Source organism: Pipistrellus hanaki (genome assembly GCF_964339955.1).
Source record: "Pipistrellus hanaki genome assembly, chromosome: 10".
Classification (NCBI taxonomy): domain Eukaryota; kingdom Metazoa; phylum Chordata; class Mammalia; order Chiroptera; family Vespertilionidae; genus Pipistrellus; species Pipistrellus hanaki.
The window spans coordinates 13,525,846-13,547,683 of NC_140512.1; the positions used below are offsets into that span (position 1 = coordinate 13,525,846).

The 21,838-nt window shown below is 40.6% G+C and overlaps 1 protein-coding gene across 3 annotated transcripts in view; it reads right to left on the reverse strand.

Moving 5' to 3' along the window:
- The window catches only part of SUGCT (succinyl-CoA:glutarate-CoA transferase), a 424,567-nt gene that overhangs the window by 343,441 nt on the left and 59,288 nt on the right, over nucleotides 1–21,838 (reverse strand). For all 3 annotated transcript variants that reach the window (XM_084896420.1, XM_084896422.1, XM_084896421.1), the window contains exon 9: nucleotides 15,679–15,774. In XM_084896420.1, the coding sequence (XP_084752546.1) occupies nucleotides 15,679–15,774 (96 nt within the window). The remainder of the gene's footprint in view (nucleotides 1–15,678; nucleotides 15,775–21,838) is intronic.

The window sequence follows — 21,838 nt, forward strand, 5'->3', positions numbered from 1 at the left end:
CCAGGTCTTCCTCACACCCGTTTTTGATAGATGACCGTCAGAACCAAAGAATGTGAGCCACAATGGTTTGCTTCAAGTGCACGTTTTGTTTTCAGAACATTGTGCCAGCCTCCTCCGAAGGCTCAGCTACAATGACTCCAAATTCTTCTCCTGGTTCCTGAATGAAATCAGGTCTCTAAATAATTCAAAGCCCACAATTCTACACGTTCAGTCTGCTTTCCTTTTCCCTAAATGGGTAACATTTCTCACAGAATGGTCCACCTATCCAGTCTTTCAAAAGCTTATTCCTCTTATCATCCCACTAGCCAAAAGAGCTGCATCTTGCACGCCCAGAAATATCACTGTGTATGAACTCTTCCAGGTTATCTACAGACACGTTTAATAAAGTGGCCCGGCGGAAATCCCTGGAGAGGCCTCACTGTCTGCACGTTTCCATCAACATCAGGCTCACACATCCCACTTTTTGTTGCCTGGACTACACCTATGTGCGACAAAAAATCACTCCTCCTACCATGGTAACACGGTTTGGAATAGCTCTGTTGTGAAGCTTTGTAACTGACTGCCTGACGGTCTAAACAAACTACGTTTATTGTTGTTGTTTTCCTGGTGCTTTACTTACCTCCTCGAGCAATTCCAGCATGTTATAGAAAAACAACACTTTCCTCCACTTATTATACTCCGTGGCAAATGATCCTACAACTTTTGGAGTCTAACAATATGAATCAGATCCATTAAGGCAATAAACTGTAGGGTCTCCTCATTGGAACGGAAACAAGAGTTGGAATTCTCTAATAGTGAAGTGCCATAACTTATCTCATATGTTTGGTGACCGTTTATCCCCCTGGGTTTCTTCAGAGCCTTATAATGGACTAGAGGCCCACTACATGGAATTTGTGCAAGGGGGGGGGGAGGGGGGGGAGAGATGTTGGTCCCTCCTCAGCCCAGCCTGCACACTCTTGCAATCCTGGACCCCTCAGGAGATGTCTAACTGCCAGTTTAGGCCTGATCGCCCCTGATCACTCTGCCTGCTTGATCTCTCCTAACTGCTTGCCTGCCTGTCCGATCGCCCCTAACTGCCTGCCTGCCCAATCGCCCTTAACCACCTCTGCCTCAGTCCCCGCACCTGGGACCCAGGCTTCCTCTTCTGGCTGGCCACAGGCACCCAGGACCCCAGGCAGCTTCACCCGAGCCTGGCTTTGTCAGGAAGGACATCCAGAAGGACATCTGGAATGACATCCAGAAGACAGCGGTATATCTGATCTAATTAGCATATTGCCCTTTTTCAGTACAGGGTAAACTTTCAGCAATTTCCTTATATTCAGCGTGTCAATCAGGTAGAACATCCTGCTCCCTCACCACTATTTGATCTCATACTACATCTCCGACCTCTTTGCTTCAAAGTGGAAACTTCTATGTTTCCAAAAAGACCAAAGCAAAGAATTCATTGAGACTCGAGATCTTTCTTCCCCGTGGGCACATCTTTTACCCGCTGACCATCAAGAGGTCCCACTGATTCTCCAGCTGACCTTCTATCTTTCATGTATTTAAAAAAGCTTTTATTTCTGCATCGCAGTCTCTTTTGTGCTGTTTCGTGGATTCCTTTATTGTCTGACTGGCTTCTTATTTACACCTGACCTACCACACTTTGACGCCTGCCCTATTCTCACTTGAACAATCTTTTTCTACTTTCCCCTCTACTCTTTGCTTCTTTTTTTACTTTATGAGATGGATGTAAAAGTTTTTATATAGACTCCTAATCTTTGGTATGTGACATATTTTCCTGCCCTTCCATTAATGTGTTTAAAGCACTTCCAAGTTTCCTACAAATTACAAACTTTTGAAACTATTACTTTTAATTTTAACTTAATACACACATTGATTTGATAATAGTTCCGTTCTTTAAAACTCAGCAGTAATGTGATGAGGATTTCTTTTTTTTTTTTGTCTTTTACTTCCCTTCCAAAGGTTGAATGTAACTGAGCTGTGAGCATTTCTACAATAGTCACAGATAACTTCCTGCACCAATCCCAGTCTAATCTTGGAGCCAAGTCCAGTGTAAGTTCATTCTTTCCTTAATTCCAAAACTTGCCGTATGAAGCAGACATTTGTATGAGATTCTAGTCTCTGAATAGGATCTCCCTCATAAGTACTTTTTGGTCTAATTTTCCAGCTTTATCAATAGAATGTCAATATCTTTATCCCATTCAGTTGGTCTCTGGTGGGGTACCTTAACCTGGGGTTCGGGGACAGATCCTAAGAGATCTGAGAAGCCCCTGAAATCCTAGGCTGAGTCATTTATGTACACTGGTATGTGCACTTTTCTGAGAAGTTTCTTTAAGAAACTGGTGGAAACTAGAAGTTTCTTTAAGAAACTGGTGGAAACTAGAAACTAGTTTCCACCAGTTTCTTAAAGAAATTATGAGAGGGGGAAAAAGTTTAAGAGTCACTGGTCCATAATGCCCCTCTTATTACTGAGCATGCATTTCTCATCCACCGAGAATTTATTTGCCCTGCATTATTATGCACATTTTTGTTTACTGATTTTATTATGCTTATTCTGATTTCATCATTTCTATATATAACATGATATGATCCTATCAGTTCATCCATCCCTACCACACCTGTATAGATTTTCTAATACTGCAGTACCAGTTTTCATTCGTTTCTCCCAAGTTTCTCCTTCTACCAAATTGAAAATAGAATTGGGACCCTGACTTGCTACCACTCATTCTGTCCACTCTTTTGAATACCTTTAGAGTTTATGCACCCAATATGCATTTAAACACTTGGGTCTTTGGTGTTCTACAAAGCTGTCTATCTTCTGTGTGTATAGATGGGTGATTTTTCCACCCCCATCTTCATCTCACACAGGACACGATCCGCTTTTCCTTTCCCTCCTCCTCCCACGCTCCACCACCACCATCAACCTCGCAAACTCTCATGCTTCCCCTGCACTTACCAACTTTCTCCCAATTTTTAGGTTAAATTCTAAACTGCCACTTAACAGATTGGCTACACACAGAGCTCATTTTCTGACCCCCCACATCAACACAACACCTCAATGCACCATTATATTTGCTGAACAAACCTCAGATTCTTTTCGCAATCTGCACAGTAACACCATTATAAGTTTTGTTCCCTACCCCCAGCTTCTTTGAACTAGGACTGAACTTACTGACTTAACTCCTTGCAATGGAAACAAGAATGATGCAGTAGGGAAAAAGAAAAGAACAATCTATGTCCCTTTTAAGGGTTTTTTGTTTGTTTGTTTGTTTGTTTGTTTTGGAACATATTTTAAACAATTACCAAAAACATACTAAAATTTACTATATAAAAACAAAATCCAAATGCAGCTTCCAAAAGTCTAGCAAGAAACATGAGTAGGTTTTTAAAATACACAGTGCTCATAACTCTTTAATAGTTTGTATCCTCTTCTATGAGGCAACGCATTGTCCCATCAAAATCTCCACCGTTCTTCACCCGCAGAATAGCATCCAATGAAACCACAGGGCTGCTGACATGGACCTGGGAAGACCTACAAGGATGTGTATAGGACCTAATCGGGGGACGTCCCAGTGGCCCCAAGGTATGAATTACAGACATTCAAAGCCTAGATGTCCTCTTCACACCAACAAGGTCATTCTTAAACTGTACGGATGTAAAGAGCAGGCAATCTGGAACTTACGTTACAGAAATAATTGGGATTTGGCAGTTCAGGCCTCTGAGTTTGTTTCTCTTTAGAAACAATGTTTAAGTTGGCAAATAGGATCATGGGCCAGCCTGTGATATGTCCGTGCTGACAGTGTTAACGGTGCTAACAGTTCGGTTGGGCTTGGTCACCATTTTATAACACTGAGGGGAGTTTTCATGGAGCATTCCAGGGTCTGTTGCAAGCACTTCTCTCCTCGTTGCAGTCTTTGGATCAACATCCTCCCTGCCACTCTTCTACTAATCTGCTCCCCATCAACCGACCTCATCACACACCTTTTCCCAGCAGCAGGAGAGGGAGAGGCCCTCTGGGCGTGGAGCTGTTCTCTTAGAGAAGGAGTCCTCTTAGAAACAAGGGCTCCTCCAGCAGCTGGCGGACTGGCTTCCATCAACTGAGAGATGGAGACAGAGCAATAGGTCTGGGGTCCTTCGTGGGATGATGGTGATAACAGCGACCATCTGCCGAACATGCACCGTATGTGCCTCACTCTGTGCCACATATTTTATATGCACTAATGCTAACGGATGGTCCCTGCCACCAATTTAAATGCCAACAGGAATCCCCAGTGTGGGGTGCAGTGAAGAAGGGAATGTTACTCAAGGCAAACCGTTCAATAGTGCAACAGCACAGCCATGAGAACAGCAGGGCTGTGGAGCAGCTCAATGGTGATACAGCAGGGCTTTGAAGCCAGCAAAGTACAGAACAGCTTTGAGGCCAGGTGGCCCCAGAGGGACCAGGCCCCTCTCCAGGTCACCGGGTCCGCTCCGGGATGGTCTGCTTCACTCTGTTCTGGAGAGAGATCCTCAGGGCTTCAGCTTAGTCAGGGAGACACAATCTTGGTTGAAAGTGCATTCTCCAAACCAGGGAGGAGCTGACTTATATGGACAGAAGTCCTGAGCCCTGGTCCCTGGTCCTTGACTGGTCCATAGTTACGCAAATGAGGGCTCTGAACCCTCGCAGTATGGTTGGCCCAAAAGCCGCTGTCCTGATTGGTTAAAATAGAACCACTCTGATAGGTCAGAGCTGTGCTGCTCTAATTGGATGGGTAAAGTCTCAGTCCTATTGGTTGGAGTAGGACTCCAGGAACTCCTTTATAAGGGTTGTCTCATAAGGCAGAATCAGCAGGCCGCTGAGTACAGAGGCAGGCAGTCCAGCCCAGAGGCAGGCTTCTGGGTGAAGTGCAATTTGCATGCGAGGCAGCTAGGTTTCTGCTTTTTTTATTTGAGACACCAGGAGCCCTTCTTACGTGTTTTTTCCCACCCCCAGCTCCTCTTCAGGGCTCACAACTCTCTTGTTAAATCATCAGCAGCACCCATTCAGTAGGTAGTATTACCTCTTTTACAGATGAAAAAGACAGCTCAGTGGAATGAAGCAATTTGCCCAAGGTCTATCTGACTCCAAAGGCCGTATTTTTAAAGAATACATCTAAGTATGCTGCTATATCTGGCAGCATCTGGAGTCTGAGCAGCAATAGTTTTAAAAAGAAAAGGAGGAAAGAAAATTCTACAGTAAAGGGGATAGTGATGTAAAATCCTATCACTGCAGAAGCAGAAATTTAGACTGTGTCTAGGAATAGAAATGCAAATCTTAGGTTTATTTTCCATAACTTAGACAGTTTTTCAAATGAAACTGATTTTCAGTAAAGTGCTTTAAAATTAATTCTGTTCCTTGTCATCAGAATCACATGATAACAAATGGTGCTACAAAAAAAAGGTCTCTAAAACTTAACAGTAATTACTATGGCCATCTTAATTATTTTGAACAAAAGAAAATTATATTCAAGCTAAAGCCACATTGTTTTCACATAAACAAGAACATTGACTTGACTGACATCAATCAAATTAAACTTTTCTCATTCATTTAGTGATATGATAAGTTCAATGCTCCCACTCACACCAAGAAAAGGAGATACACACACTCACAAAACACACCCAAGCATGCACACACCTCTACTACTTTGGTGACCTGTTTGCTGCCCTTATTAACTTAAACAGATTTTTAAAAATATATCCTACTGAGGAGGGGGAGCGTTTTGCAAGAGGCTGATTTATTTCAAGAACAAACTTTTCTCAAGCTGGGCGGCTGGAATTTTTTTTAACCTGTAAAAATTGAAAATTCTAAGGCATCCTCCTTAGCCTTTTCACCCCTTTTCCTAATACGCAGGCCTAACCAGTTGTTAACAGGATTTGTCCTCGGGGCCTCATCTGTCTCTGAAAGCACAGCCTCTCCCTCTGGGTCTTACTTTACCTGTAAATGTCCCTAATATTCATCTTCATGACTGCAACTAATGCCCGACAACACTCCACGGGGGACACTTTTTTCCCAGCAAAAGTGGACTCGATCTCTTTTATAAAAACCACCCTTGAGACACCCCAAGAATTCAGAAAGGTCAGCACTTCCGCCAGCAATCACATAAGCGGCTGCTGCTTAGCAGTGTTGCTTTCTTTCTGCTCTCGGTCATTTCTACAGAGATCAAACTTGTACATTTATTCTGTGCTGAGCCAGACACTTAGAGCAACTGCAGGATCCTCAGTGCTGACGTTATATAATAACAGAATAACCCAAGCAGTCGGGGGCTTGAAGGAAGGAAAGAGACAAATGCAAGAGTGCTGATTCCACAAAATGAAAATCATCCCCAGGAATCTCTTTCTTCAGGACGTTGAACCAAGGAAAACGGTAGTTTTACCTTAAATAAAATATCAGTAGCTCTAAGGATGGGGAGGAAATCACCTAATAATGTGATCATGTTCCCAGAGTCTTCCAAGTCCCCAAAGAAAATTGCCATTCCATTACCAGATTACAAGAGTGACATCTAGTGGACGCATCATATAATGACCAAAGGGATTTCACCTGTATTTCAAGAGCAGGGCTTCTCAAAATCTAACATAACAATGAACCCTGGAGATCTTGTGAAAATGCAGATCCTGGTTCAGGAGAAAAACTAGAATCTATTATTTCTAACAAGTTTCCAGGTGGTGCCAACACCCCCTCTTGCTGGACCACTTAGAGTGGGTAAGACCTAGAGCATTTAACACCTGCTTTTACTTCTCATGGGGGAAAAGGAGGGTGGAGGGGACAGCATAAGACGATCATTTCCAGGTAAAAATTAAGTCAAAGGCTGGAAGAGGTTAATTTGGGGGGGTGGGGGAGAAGGGCCTATGTAATACTTTCAACAGTAGAGATTGAAAAATAAAAATAAAATTTTATTAAGTCAAATGATTTTTTACCTGTTCCTATGTCACTAAGCCCCACTCAACATGCACACTCACCACCTCCTGTCTAAGAAGACTCCCTGTACTGTATTCCTTTTTCCTACATTCCAGAAACAAAACTAAGAAGGTAAAGAGCCCTCTTCACAGCCACATTTATACGTGGGCATGATTAACGTAACATTTCACAGGTTTCCTTTTTACTATTCTATTTGCCCAATACTGGGGTTATATTATAAAAATCATGTCTACCCTATCAGAACTCAGTTTCTCCCCCTACTATCCCCAAGATTAACTGGCACCTGAACAGGGAGCCCTCGCAGTACTGCGTAAGTACTAAGCACACCTACTCAGGGTGTCAGCATTTGCCCTGGGCACCCCTAAGAACAGAAGAGGACATGTCAATACATTGAGATTGAACTGTTTCCAGACCGGGTCCCATGGGATTTATCTGAGCCAAAGAGCCTTGGCCTCCAGGCAGAGCTACCAGGAAAGACGCTTAGCTCTAAAGTAATGTGTGCACCCCTCCCCAGAGGAGCTCAGTCAGGCCCCACACAAATGCCCCCGGCCAAGGCCTCCAGCCCAGGTAGAAGAGAACCCTTTCCTTGATTCTGGGTCACCCTTCTAAGAGCCATCCACATTGAGAAAAATCAGTCTCTCTTTCCCCAAACACACAAAAAATGCACAACACCCACTTTCTAGTCCAGTAGAATCCTTTAATACAAATCCATTGATCTAGAAATTGTCATTTTCAAGCAGTGGAACACATATTTAAAAAAAAAAAAAAAAAGTAACCCTTGCTGGTGTGCTCAGTGGTTAGAGCGTTGGCCCATGCATCCAAGGGTGGGTTCGATTGCCAGTTGGGGCACATGCAGAAGGCAGCCAACTAATGTTACTTTCTCATATGGATGTTTCTCTCTCTCCTTTCTTCTCTCCCTCTTTCTGCCTCTCTAGATTCAATACAGGGGTAGGTATGGGGGGGGGGGGGGGAGAGACACATCCTCAGGTGAGGGTTAAAACAAATGAAAAATAAAAAGCAGAGCTGTTCTGGTTGAAATAGATTTGTAAAACTCAGATATCTGCCTACCAGATTTCTCCCAAGGCAGAAATCTGTCTCCTACCCCAGGCCCCTGAACATGCCTCAAATATTCCTTCACACCCCAACTTCTGCCCCAATCCACCAACTTCACAAAATATGGTTTGGAAACCAGAAACTATGAGCCTCTAAAACCAAACCTCTATATTGCTCCTGGGCATTATTGCTCTTTACACAGACTGGAGCAAGAGAAGTTTCATGTGACTTAATTATAATTCTAATACAATTTTAGCATATGCAATCAAAGGATTTATTCAAAAGATGTGCAACCTGATTTTCTGAAGGAAATTTGCTTTTAAGTAGTAATTAAAGATCTCTGTAATGAGTAAACAACAGAATTGCTCATACCTCTTCAATTGCTCTTGGCAATCCCTAAAGCAAAAATTATGTAGAAGAAAATATCACATCACTCTTCCTCAAAAGTTGGTTGAAGATATAGTGTGGTGATTGGGGGAGGAGGGTAGAAGAGGATATAGGGGGGAAATGTTTTAATAAAAAAAAAAAAAATTCAATTGACCAAAATAAAAATTGTTGATCAAAGATAAAAAATGAAACTGAACATGCCAGTTTAAGTAAGTAGCATTGCATGTATCATCTACTCATACAGTTATATCGTACTAGAGGCCCGACACACAAAATCCGTGCATGGGAGGGGGGTGTCCCTCAGCCCAGCCTACGCCCTCTCCATTCTGGGACCCCTCTCACAATCCAGGACTGCTGGCTCCCAACCGCTCGCCTGCCTACCTGCCTGATTGCCCTTAACTGCTTCTGCCTGCCAGCCTGGTCACCCCTAACTGCCTTCCCCTGGCAACCTTGTCACCCCTAACTATCCTTCCCTGCAGGCCTGGTTGCCTCCAACTGCCCTCCCCTGCTCTTCTGGTCACCCCTAACTGCCCTCCCCTGCTGGCCCACTAACCACTAACTTCACCACTAACTTCCCTCCCTTGCCAGCCTAGTCACCCCAACTGCCCTCCCTTTCAGGCCTGGTCCCTCCCAACTGCCCTCCCCTGCCAGCCATCTTGTGGCGGCCATCTTATGTCCACATGGGGGCAGCCATCTTGTGTGTTGGAGTGACGGTCAATTTGCATATTATTTCTATATTATGTAGGATAGTCTCCCTGCCTTGGTTGGAATCCCAGCTACAACACTTACATGAGATGCTGGCCAAGTTACCTAACCTCTCCACACCTCAGTTTCCTCATTTGAAAGTAAGGACAAGAGCTATACTTAATTCACAGCATGATGTCAGGAGCCCAGCATGCCTCCTGGGCTGCCCAGTCACCTGTGTGCTCAGGACAGTGACAGTCCCAGGCACTCCTTTCGAAGTACCTGGATCTTCAGATAAACGGTTTTGGTTTTGTTTCAACAAGAATCCCAAATTCACAAGGATGAAGGCATACCTAAGCTTTAAAGCAAATACTACACAAAAGCTACCTCACCAAAAGCTTTAGAACCAAAGGTGCATGGGAAATTCAGGCAATACATTCCTTAATTTAAAAAAACAAACAAAAAACTTGAATATTCTAACTTGTCAGTGTGAAGTAATCAAAAAGTTTACAGAAACATCTAATGTATTTGCTGTCACCCACACTTTTATTCCCAATAAATATCCAGGTATTTCTTACTGGGTTAACATTATCAAACTATTATACTCTGCAATCTTAAGGATGTAAGAACAAATGTTTAAAATGTTCTGTGGTTTTCTCACTTTTCAAAACTGAGAGAGAAATCTCCACCACTTGGCCATCAAAGGGGTGTGCTTGTTCCTTTTATAGAGATAGGTTCCCCGCTTGGAGACTTCTCAGAAATTACTTCTGAAAGTCACTTTGTCTTGTTTCATTTTGTTAATGAGGTACAGTAAATCTACGTTAACTAAACACTTAGGTAAACTAGAATCCTTCCCTAGGCCCTTTGAAAACTGAGCAGCGTTGCTATATATGAAGCTCCTCAAACTGTAATGCCATCTTGGGCAATGGCTCAATACTACAATTTCTGAAAAAGATCTGAGAACAGATTTTTAAGACAGAAAAGTACCACAGTGTGTTATATCTTTATTCTCTCTTCCCTTAAGCTGCCATGGTGGTTTTCATAAAATTATTCCATAGTTTCCTATGACTATTATACAAAGGTATAATTGTGAGTTTAACTACAGAAATAATACCAGAAGTTACCTTTTACTGTACACGTATTAGACTCAGGTACTTCACGAAACACGTCCACACACTATCTCATTTAATTCCTTCGTGAAACAGAAAAACAACTATCATTATTACCTTTTTGGATAGGAAGCAGCTAACCTTAGGGAAAGTAAGACTCGTCCAAGATTTCACAGCCACTATGTGGTGGAGCCATGAGTCTAAGTCTGTCTGACTCCACAGCTCAGACACTCCCAGATGTGCCTCCTATATTATCTCTGAGTTTCTAGAAATCAACAGCCCAGTTCTTCCTCACCTGGGAGCCTTCAGGACCTGAAACGCCATTGGGGGCTCAAGAAATTGATTATTTGATTTATTAGGAGCTCTGCAAAAGCATATAGGGGAAAGCCTATGATTGCCCTGTAGCTCAGAATTCAAATGCACTACCCTAGCAAGGTTGCCTGTTAGGTTTGGTACCTTCTAGAATCATAACAAATAAGTCATTTGTCAAAGAAATGATAAAATAGATTACAAGAACTCTACCATCTGCCAAAGAAATTAAACGGCAGGTATCCACCATGTATCAAACACCAAAAAAAAAAGACCAGTTTGGAAATAGGAAGAAAACAAGTTTTGAAATCTTAAAACCATCGTTTCAACTCAGGCTCTTTGACTTTCTAGCTATGGACATAAGAAAGTTGCTCAATCACTCCAGGTGTCCCTCTCATCAAAATAAAATGAGAAAAGTGTAGGGGTGTGTGAGTGTGTGTGTGTGTATATGTGTGTGTGTAAATGTGTGTATATGTGTATTTATTTAATCCGTTACATAGTATATGTTCAATGGAGCCAGCATGATATTACTGTCAATAACCAATGCATCAATTAAGCTAAATATGCAATACCATCATATACTTGTTTAAACTATACTTTCAAACTTTAGTTTGGATTTATTAGAGTTAAGGTTGGGGTAGGATTAGGGTAGAGGCAAGGGTCAGGGCTCAGTTCAGGGTTAGGGTGAAGGTTAGGGTTATGTTTTGAGTTAAAATTAGGTTAGGGTTAGGATGAGAGAGTTCAGGTTACAGTTGAGGTTAACACTGAGTTTGAGATTAGCGTTAGTATTAGGATTTGAGTTAGCCTTGAGGTTAGCAGGTGGTTTTAAATTAGGGGTAGGTTTAATGTAAAAGCTAAGGTTAGGGTTAAGTTTAGGATTTAGGATTAGTGTTAGAATTTGATTTTGAATTAGGTTCTGTGTGAAGGTTGTGGTTAGAGTTAGAATTAGGGTTAGAGTTGTGGTTAGGGTTGAATTTATCATTAGGATTAGGGTTAGAGTAAGAGTTAGATTAGAGCTTATTGTTTGGGTTAAATTAGTGTTAGGTTTAGGTTAAGTGTTAGGTGTAGGGATGCTTAAGGGTTAGGATTAGGGGTTGAGTTTATGACTAGGTTTAGGGATAGTGTTAGAGCAGAGTTAACTTGGAGTTAACAGGTTAGGGTTTGTTTTAAAATTAGATTAGATCTAGGTTTAGTATTTGGTTAAGAGACAAATTAGCTACATTTACAGTTAGCTTCAGGGTTAGGATTAAGTTTTTACTAAAGTCGGTGTTAAGATTTGAGTTAGAATTATGGTTAGGATTAGAATTAGCATTGAGTTTAGGGTTTGTGTTTAAATTAAGTTTGTGATTAATGTTAGATTTAAAGTAAGAACTAAGGTAAGGTTTAGGTTTAAGGTTAGGGTTAGGTTTTGAGTTATGTTTAGGTTTAAGATTAGATTTAGAGTTAGAATTATGGTGAGGAAAAACTACAGTAGATAATGTGTTAGTATGACTATGTTAAAAAGGAAAAAGTCACAACAAAACAGATAGATGCATAATATTTACATTTTGACTTATTAAAAAGTCCTTCAGTAGGTTTTAAAAATTCCCAAGGTTACTTAATATGCTATGATGTAACAGCATTTTTGATGTTTTCTAAGGATTGACAGCAAAGTGCTACATCTCTTCAAGCTTGTAATTTACTGCCTGTTCAAGTCTCTGCTTGTGCCAAGTTAAATACGCGGTATGAAGTCCCCACCAGAAATAACATGGCACAGCCTCCTGCTCCTCTCATTGGCTGAGTGAGGCCCACTGAAGAAGGGGAAACAGGATTTTATGTAATCATCTGAATAACTATTTTCTTCAATTTCTTGAATTAGAAGCTACTGGGATGGGGGGTGAGGAAATTAAAAGAAATCCCCATGTAAATGATCAGGCCATCAGAGAAAATTCCACTTGAAGTCCCTACATTTGAAAGGCAAAAAAAAAAAAGATTATTCTTATTAATGAACTGCTCAGAAAGTCAACTTTTCCAAGCGCCCACATTTCTGAGGCCTCAGGGTACTCTTTGCCTGTGAGGCACAAATTGTATTGCAGTATAAATGGTGGAGTGCTTCCTTCCAGCAGACCCCACCCAAAACTCTTCAGAGGAGTCTTGTAATAGAGAACATGAAGACATGGGATGAGAGATGAAAAAAGACAGGTCATGGGACCCAAGCAAGGTTTCTAGGTTTAAGGTGAAAGATATGATCATATGTTTATCCATAAATGATAGAGGAGATAACTTGCAGGAAAGGGACGATGCATCCATTGTGATAGAAGGGAATGAAATGAACTACTTATGGATACACATGTAGAAGTTTGGGAGGTACTGTAAAGAAAAAAATTGCCGAAACCGGTTTGGCTCAGGGGTAGAGCGTCGGTCTGTGGACTGAAAGGTCCCAAGTTCGATTCCGGTCAAGGGCATGTACATTGGTTGTGGGCACATCCCTGGTAGGGGGTGTGCAAGAGGCAGCTGGTCTATGTTTCTCTCTCATCGACATTTCTAGCTCTCTATCTCTCTCCCTTCCTCTCTGTAAAAAATCAATAATTTTTTTTTAAAAAGAAAGAAAATATGTAGTCGTTCTCTTCTGCTTACATCACTTTTGAGTGAAATAAGAAGCTGAGGGTGAGGAGAAAGGGGAAAGACTTGAGGAGAGAGAAGATGTGAAATAGTCATCCCAGAAGTAAAGATGTAGGTACATGTAGGATAGCTGGGTAAAGCTGGGAGAAATTTGAGAGAGGCAGTAAAATTCTGAGTTAGACTGTATTTATGTTTTCTTCTGCCCATATGCAGGCATAGAATACTTTCCAGACATTTACATTCCTTGCATTCATGATCTTTCAGATAGGGCTCAGCAAGACTAGAGGAGAGTGGACTGGGCCTCTTAACTAATTCCTAAGACCACCAGAGTCTTCCACTGTAGACCTTCATATCAAAACTCAGACAACTCAAATTAGATACAAACAATAATTATTCTATGAAATTAAATTATAACTATCCTCGTGTTCACCCATAAAAATATTTCCTAAATATATTTTTTAAACTGTAAACAGACCAGGCTCTATAAGTGTATCTAGGATCTATCTTGGTATGCTTGTTTCATTTGAGCAACATTTGTATTTGTCCCTTAGTCATAGTGCTGAACTTTACCAAGAGAAAACAAATCAATTCTGGGCTCCTGAGGAAAGACCTTAGCAGATCTCCTCTTACTTCTTACTAATAATAAAGCTGCAATCAACGAGATCAAATAAGCACATTACCCATTTTATGTCACTGGGACAATTCAAGCCGAGGATGTACCTTTGTGTCTTCAAAGAACAAAAGCATGTGCACACACACTCACAAATAATAACATCTTTGAACTACAGTTACAAAAGCCAAAGAGAGTAAATTTCTTTTCACATCACAATGAAATAATTGAGAGAACACCAAAGATGCCAGAGCTCTGGTGCAATAGATAGCTGAAGTCTTTACAAAACTTTTTTTAAAAATACATTCTATTTTTTAAAATAAGCAAAAGATAAACTGTAAACCTTCTACATGAGCACCTCACTATGTAACGTGAGTTGGAATTTCACTGTAAAGCCTTCCAACTCATAAATGCTTCCTCCATATACATCAAAAAGTGAGGCTGAGACTGCCATTATTTGAGATGAATTCCCACAGGTTCTAACATTGTCCCCTGTTAAAATGCCCTTGGCAGGGATTTCCATTATTAATGATGAGCATAAATCAATTAGCTGATGAGACCCCTTAGCTAGGAGCAAGTTTGGTGGAGTCGAAGGAGGAAACTGGAATCACACTTTTTCCTATCAAAGGTACCAGGCTCTGAAAGAATACTCCACAAGGAGGCAGGAGGTCAGAGTCGGAGTCCATCTAACCAACCTAAGTACAAGCTGTCTTATCTTGAAAAATGAGAAGGCTGAATTTGATCATCTCTAGTCCAAAAAGACCACTTTATTAATGGGAGGTAGGTCTGGCTAGAAGGGTAGGAGCAAACACAAAGGGCTAAGGAGAGGGGAAGCAAAGTGTGACCCATGGTGGTCACACAGCCACATTGGGAGAAAAGAGGGAAGGAGCTAAAGAAAACGCTTCCACAATGGTAACTTTGCCAAAAGATTAGCTAAATGTGCTAAAAAGAGAGACCATAGTTCTACAGGAAAATCATAGTGACATCTCGGGCATAAAGACCATAAATAGCAATAGAGAGAGAATTGTGGAATCACATTGGGTCACCGCTTTCTTTGGATCTGTATTAAAAAACTGAAATGAAACTAGTTTTGCCTGAGGAAATACTGTTCTTAAAACGAAAAGGATGGTTACCAGTGTTGATGGGTTTCCTGACAAATGGAAAATGCTGACTTTTATGTGTTCTGTGAAGAGCACTAGCACTAAAATGACTATAGCAAAATTCACTCCCTTCTTCAACAGAAATTTTATAGTATCTTGTATGTGCTTCTACTGGGTATAAAAAAGGACACCATGAAAAAGACACCTCTACTCTTAAACTTACAACATAATGCAGAAGATATGACAAATACATCAGTAAATACAATGAGATCTGATACAACGGGGCTAAGCAAAGGTTAGGGGTTTGGAAGAAGAGTTAGAGTTTTCTGTTTTTGCTTTTGAAAGATCCCAGTTCCTTCATACTTCATTCACACTAGCCAAAGTCAAGAATTTCTAAGGACAAGTTTAGACACTTAATAAAGAACAGCAGTTCCTGAACCATCTGCTTTGCTCAAAAACGAAGATCTGTCACAGGCAAATTTTCATTTTACTCCAACCCTGTGAGAATATTATTGTCAACTGGGGTAGGTAACATTTGGTTTATAACTGACATAGTGAACAAACCACGCTTTCTCAAATGGCTACAATTATAGTGCCTCTTTTGGGTGGAAAAAAAATTAAAAAGTAAAGCAAACCATCCTGAGTCCAACAGTTATTCACTTTCAGCGAGTTTCTTTGATCCGTGTAAGTGTCCTGTTACTAATCTTCTGATGAAGAAATGTGCAAAACACAGCATTTACAGTGAACAACAGAACCTTGTTATAGTTAGACAAAGATATATGACAGGACACTCTGAATGTTTTTTTAAGGAAATGGTTTCACAAACTCATACCATACAAAACTGCATGTTCCAGCAGCCCCAACACTATATTCTTGTTGTATTCTTACCTGGTAGGGAACAATGCTGCCATGAGCTGTGCCCCAACGTTTTGCTTCTTGTTGGCCAATAAGATAATTAGCAGCGACCTGGGTTAAACATGCCACCTATCAGAAGAAAATGAAGAAGAAGAAAAAAAGTCAGTGTATCTATACTCACTCATTACCAAAAGGTTATAATATGCAAGTTCTGGCTTGATTTTACTTTATGTCATTGAAGAAGATGAGAGAGAGAAAAAGAAACTCCCAACAGGTTAGAAAATATAGGTATCACCTTTCATCATACAAAGCAAGGAAGAGCCGTGTTAGATTTGTGCATGAGACCAAGTCCTGCATACTGGTCACCTGAGAAGTATAAATACAGAAATATTAAGCTCCTGAAAAGATCGCCTGAAGGCAGAAGTTGCCCCAGCAGGTGGAACCTGGTCAAGCTTTTAGCATCAAAGCCTTAGCAAAATAAATCGGCAATCATACATTCCCTTCCCCTCTCCTCCCGTCCTTCTACTTCCCATCAAGAGGATGCAAAATGAGACTGTGCCATCACTGAGCAGGTGAAGTCAGGAGGCACATCCCTCTAAACTTGTCATTACATATATAGACAAATGAACTAATTAATCTCTATTTTGTTTTTAAGTCCATTGAGTCAAGTTTTCTATTCCTTGCTGCCTAACGCATTTCTGCTCACACAGAGAATCAAGATTATTTATTTATTTTCATTCAGAGTGAATCACCCTCATTGAAACAAAAAGTACTATAACTTTCCCAACTTACTCTGGCCTCGTTATTATACCTATCTCCATGTTCAAGAGGCATAGTTCTATTAAAGGCGTTATCTAAAACTGACTCCTGCAACATTTCATATGCAGATCTCGAAAATCCACAATAATTCAACTCCATGTAAGGCTAGCATGAAGATATTAACTTAATTCCTGGAGATCTGCCACAAGGAACTATGTTCCAGTGAAAAGCCATGCCTTTGAGGGCCCAGGATTACGGAAAGGAGGTGACCTAATAACAGTTTTTCGGTTTCCAGAAAAAAAATAAGGCATCTTGACTTCTAACATCATCAAGAGATAGCATGGGCTTGCTTTTCCCGTTATAAATCATCAGATGTGACTAGGAATCTATCAGGCCAGCAAGTCGAATACATTCCACATTGAAACTGGCTCCTGCAACAACTCCACGGGTGATTTTTCAAGGCTTGGTGTCACACCTGTTATTGCCCTCTGCCTGGCGTGGCACCTGTGCCTCCTACCAGGGCCATCCATGGGGCTCGGCCTGAGTGAATCTCCTTCAGCGGCAGCCATTCTCCTTTAGCGTGTTCTTGGGATTTACACTGACTTTTATGTTCATTTACTGCTCTGTTGAAATTGGAACTGCCTTATGGCAGCTGGTTCGGCTGTACTGCCCAGGTGGCAAAACTAATAAACTTTGAGTCATCCACTTCTGGACCTCCATCTGGTCTTGGGCATTTGAACCATGGAGCATTCCAGGGCTGCCTGGGGCTGCCTAATGTTAATCACCATTTCACAGATCACTTCTGTGTCTCTCAAAATGGAAAACCAGATCAACATTTTGTAGTGAAAATACACTGGATAGGAAGTCCAGGTTCATGGTCTCTAGTTTCCGTCAACCTCTAAATAGTTGTACAACTGTAGGTATATAATTTGATTTTCAGGTACATTCTCTATAATATCTTTGACATTTGACCTAAACCAAATTTCAATTTTTTCAAGCTTTTTATAAAAGAGCCAGAACTCCTATATCAAACCACGTAATATAAGAAATCCTAATCTATAGGATATCTTTTTAAAAATTGAATAATTATGAAGGCTGTGTTTATTAAAATACATTTCATTTTCAAAATTGAGCATTAGCTGTTAGAGTGGGCATACATTTGGGGGGACACCCTATGTATGCACATAATTCCCCCACATGCTCTGACTGACGCAGAGGCAGATCTGCAATGCCACCCTGGGCACATGAACACAGAACACAATTTGCAACACAGTAAATAGCCCTAACTTTGCTTCCAAGTTCTCTACACCTCTGACTCAATTATTCTTCTTAAAAGTCTGGCTGATAAAAAGATAGCAGGGATGCAATAGTAGTAATTTTCCTGTGAAATTGAGAAAACTTTCTCCAGTCTAAGGTTTTTCTATTTTATTACCTTTAAGAAAGGATCTTCATTAATCTAGCTATGTTTTTGTTTTGTCTTTCAGGGGGGAGGGAATGGGTCAGGGAGAGGTTGTTGTTTTTTCAAATACATTTGGGTAAAGCATCCTCAAAGGTGCTCTGCTCCTACTGGAGGCAAAGAATCTATAATAATAAAAGTAAAATATGCTAATTAGACCAGATGTCTTTCCAGATGACCTTCTGGACTAAGCCAAGGCTGCGAGGGAAGCCCGGGTCCCGGATGCCAGAGGGAAGCCAATGCTGGCAGCCAGGGGAAGGAAGGCCTGCTCTTTTTTCTTTTCTTTTTTTTTTACAGAGAGGAAGAGAGAGGGATAGAGAGTTAGAAACACCGATGAGAGAGAATCATCGACCAGCTGCCTCTTGCACTCCCCCTACTGGGGATATGCCTGCAACCAAGGTACATGTCCTTGACCGAATCAAACCCGGGACCTTTCAGTCTGCAGGCCGACTCTCTATCCACTGAGCCAAATCGGTTTCCACAGGAAGGCCTACTCTTGCATGAATTTTATGCATCAGGCCTCTAGTTCACATTAATAAAACTAATTCTTTGCAAGCAATTAACCACAACAGGCTTAGTATATCCACTTTTCTAATCTCAAGGTCAATTGATAATTAATACATCCACATCAGCAAGGGCTGCATGAGATAGTGGGCTGACTGGGTGATCACAGGTTAGTCTTAAATCCTAGACTGACCTGAGACAACAGCCAGGGGTAGGCATGGGGTGGACTGTACCTGGCTATCTTGTCCACTACCTCATCCTTTCTTCTCAATTTTGGCTTCTGTGTTTCTGTCCCCACCTTGATAGTCTGTCTTTGATAACTATTTAATAAAAGTAGCCCCATTTAGAGTTAGTTTGAATGAAGAGTCAGAACTCATCTCACAGACTGTTTCTAAATGGAATACTATATCCATTTTCTCCACACAGTGCTGACTCATGAAAACAACAAACATTTCAGAATAGCGTGTTCCCACTGGGCAAACAGATTAAATAAGATTTGAAGCCAGATGTCATCCAGAAACAAAATATGATTTATCAGTAAATACTCAGAGGCAAAGTTGGAGGGAAAAGAATTATACTTTGAAAAAAGAGAGCACTGTGCTTAACTTAGTAACCCAATGTTTAAAAGGGGTATTATAGATCTGAAAGTAATCTACTATTTACGGGATTTTTTTAAGGCAGGAGAAAGCGGGAAAAGTGATTATGTATAAAAAACCAGAGGCTTCCTGGCAATTAATGACAAATTTTGCACAACTCAAATGAACATAGGATGTGACTTTTTGGTTAATAAGTATATACTGTATACCCATTCTAAATATTGCATTATGACATTATTTTCATCCCCTAAACTTAGGCTCATTATTTCATCATGTGGATGCTATATAATTTACTCAGAATGTTGCCTTTATATTATTTCATCTAAACAAAAAAAAGGCCATCTTTGATTTAATAATAATCATTCTGACAACAAAACTATTATTTTAATAACATAGTGGATCCTTAATGTTCTTTGTTTCTGACCAGAAAACCAATGGGGTGATCAAAGTGGACCTCAAAGGGCAGAGGAAGGATTGAGGAAGAAGACACACAATTATTTCCCAAAGCAGCTCCTTGGTATAGGTCACCACATGTTTCACTCCTACCAAATAAAGACCAAGCTGCAATAATAGGACCTTTCGTCTCCAAAAGGACAACCAAGTATGATAAGCAAAGTGGGGGAAACAAGACTAGAACTATGGTCCATGGCATCAAAATGGGTAATTTCACCACCCCGCTCTCTTGCATATACAGTATTCTGGCCTCTAACTAAACTGGACTAAATCCCAGTCGTGCTTCATTTCTGAATTTGCCCATATCTCTATTCAGTCTTCAAAATCCACTTCAATATGATCTTACCCATTAAGTTCCTCCCACCACTGAAGCACGAAAATATTTTCCCTGCCTTCCTCTCTCTCTAAATTCAATAAAAACATATTTTTAAACTGTTAATTATTATAATCCAGATGTTAAAGATTTCCTTAGTTTTCACTCGATGTCCTTTTTCTGTTCCATGATACCATCCAGGTTAACTAATACATTATATGTACTTATTGGCTCCTTAGCCTCCTGTGGCTGCAACAGTTTATCATGCATCCCTTTTTTTTTTATGACCTTGACAGTTTCGAGGAGTGGTAATGAGGTATTTTGCAGAATGTTCCTCAACTGGGAATTTTTAAAAGGTTTTTCCCATAATTAGACTGGGATTATGGGGTTTTGGAATGAAGACCACAAAGGTAAGCGCCATTTTCAACACATCATATCAAGGGCTTATATTATGGACATGATTTATCACTTTTGGTGTTGAACTTGATCACCCGGGTGAGGCCGCGTTTATCAGGTTTCTCCCCTGCAAAATTACTCTTTTTTTTTTTCTCTCTCTCTCTCCATTTAAGAGGTAGGCGGCTATGATCCTCCTTTTAGAGGGTGTCTATATAAATTCTTTAGAATTGTGCACAGGAAATCTGCTCTTCTCCCCTATTTATTCAATCATCTACTTATATCAGCACAGACTTATTTATTTTATACTTTGGATTATCATGGAATACTACTTTATTTTGTTGCTCAAACCATTCCAGATTTGGACACTGGAAGCTCTCTCAGTTGGTTCCTGTGTCCCCTGACAGCCTCCCCATCATTGTCATTTGTTTTTCGTGTGTATTTTCTTTTTTTTTCTTTTAGCACTCTCTTCTTTGTGGCACTACAAGATGCTCCAGGCTCATCCTTATTCCATTCTTACGGGAAAGCATAAAAAGAGGAGGAGTCCTAAGGTAAGGAAAGGGACCTACCATTTAGTTTAGTGTCAACTCGCACCTCATTGGTTCACTCATTCATTCAAAAACCTTGACATCACACCTACTATGTGCCAGAAACTATTCTAGGAACACGTGATCTAGCAGAAAACAAGACAGATATGGTTGTACTCTTATGAAGTTTACATTCTAGTGTAAGGTACATTCAGACATACAAAAAGAGGAAAATATCAAGAAATGATATGTGATATGAAGAAACTGAAATAGAATCACAGCAAGGGCTCTCCTAGACTAGCAGGTTATGAAGACCCCTTTGAAGATGTGACATTGAATCTGAGACCTGAGGGAAAAGACATGTGAAAAATCTAGAGGAAATCTTTCTAGGTGACAAGATAAAACAATTAAAAGACTTTATTGTGGTAAAAAGCTTACCATATGCAAGAAAAGAAAGAAAGCCATTGGAGCTGCAACATAGTAAATAAAAGAGGGAGCAGTACAAGGTGAGGCCAGCAAGGTGCACAAAGGCCAGATCACATGGGTTCCTACAGGCTCGGGTAAGTAAGGATCTGGGACATTAGTCTAATGGCCAAGGGAAGACACTGATTTATATAATTAAATTACCTCGGTATTATATTGATTTTGAAGAGGCAATGAATACAACCAAATTATCCCACATGAGGTAGGTATTACAACTCCCACTTTTCAAATGAGAAAACTAAGCCCATGGGCATTAAGTATCTCCTCTGGATCCCACAGTTGGAGAATGGTAAAGCTATGGCTAACACCAGGTCACTCTACTCTCTAAGCCATCCCTACACACTACTAGTATAATACCTCCTTCTGCTCAAGCTCTTTGCTCCCAGACCCTCTCACTCTTAGTAGCACTTGACTTCACATATACAGTACTTCTCTTGAGTGCCTCATTTATTTGATATCAAAGATACTATAAATGCACTTGATCAGTTTTCCCCTTTGCATTGGCTGATAGAAAGCTCAGGGAAAATAGGTGGTTGATCTCCAGCAAAAGTCTAGAATATTATACTTTTGGTATCCATTTGAGATACAAATACACTGAGTGGCCAGATTATTATGCATTCAGAGATCATAATAATCTGGCCACTCAGTGTATATTCTAGGTTATATGCTGGGTTTCACATTTTTATATTCCCTGCAAACCCTTCCCCCA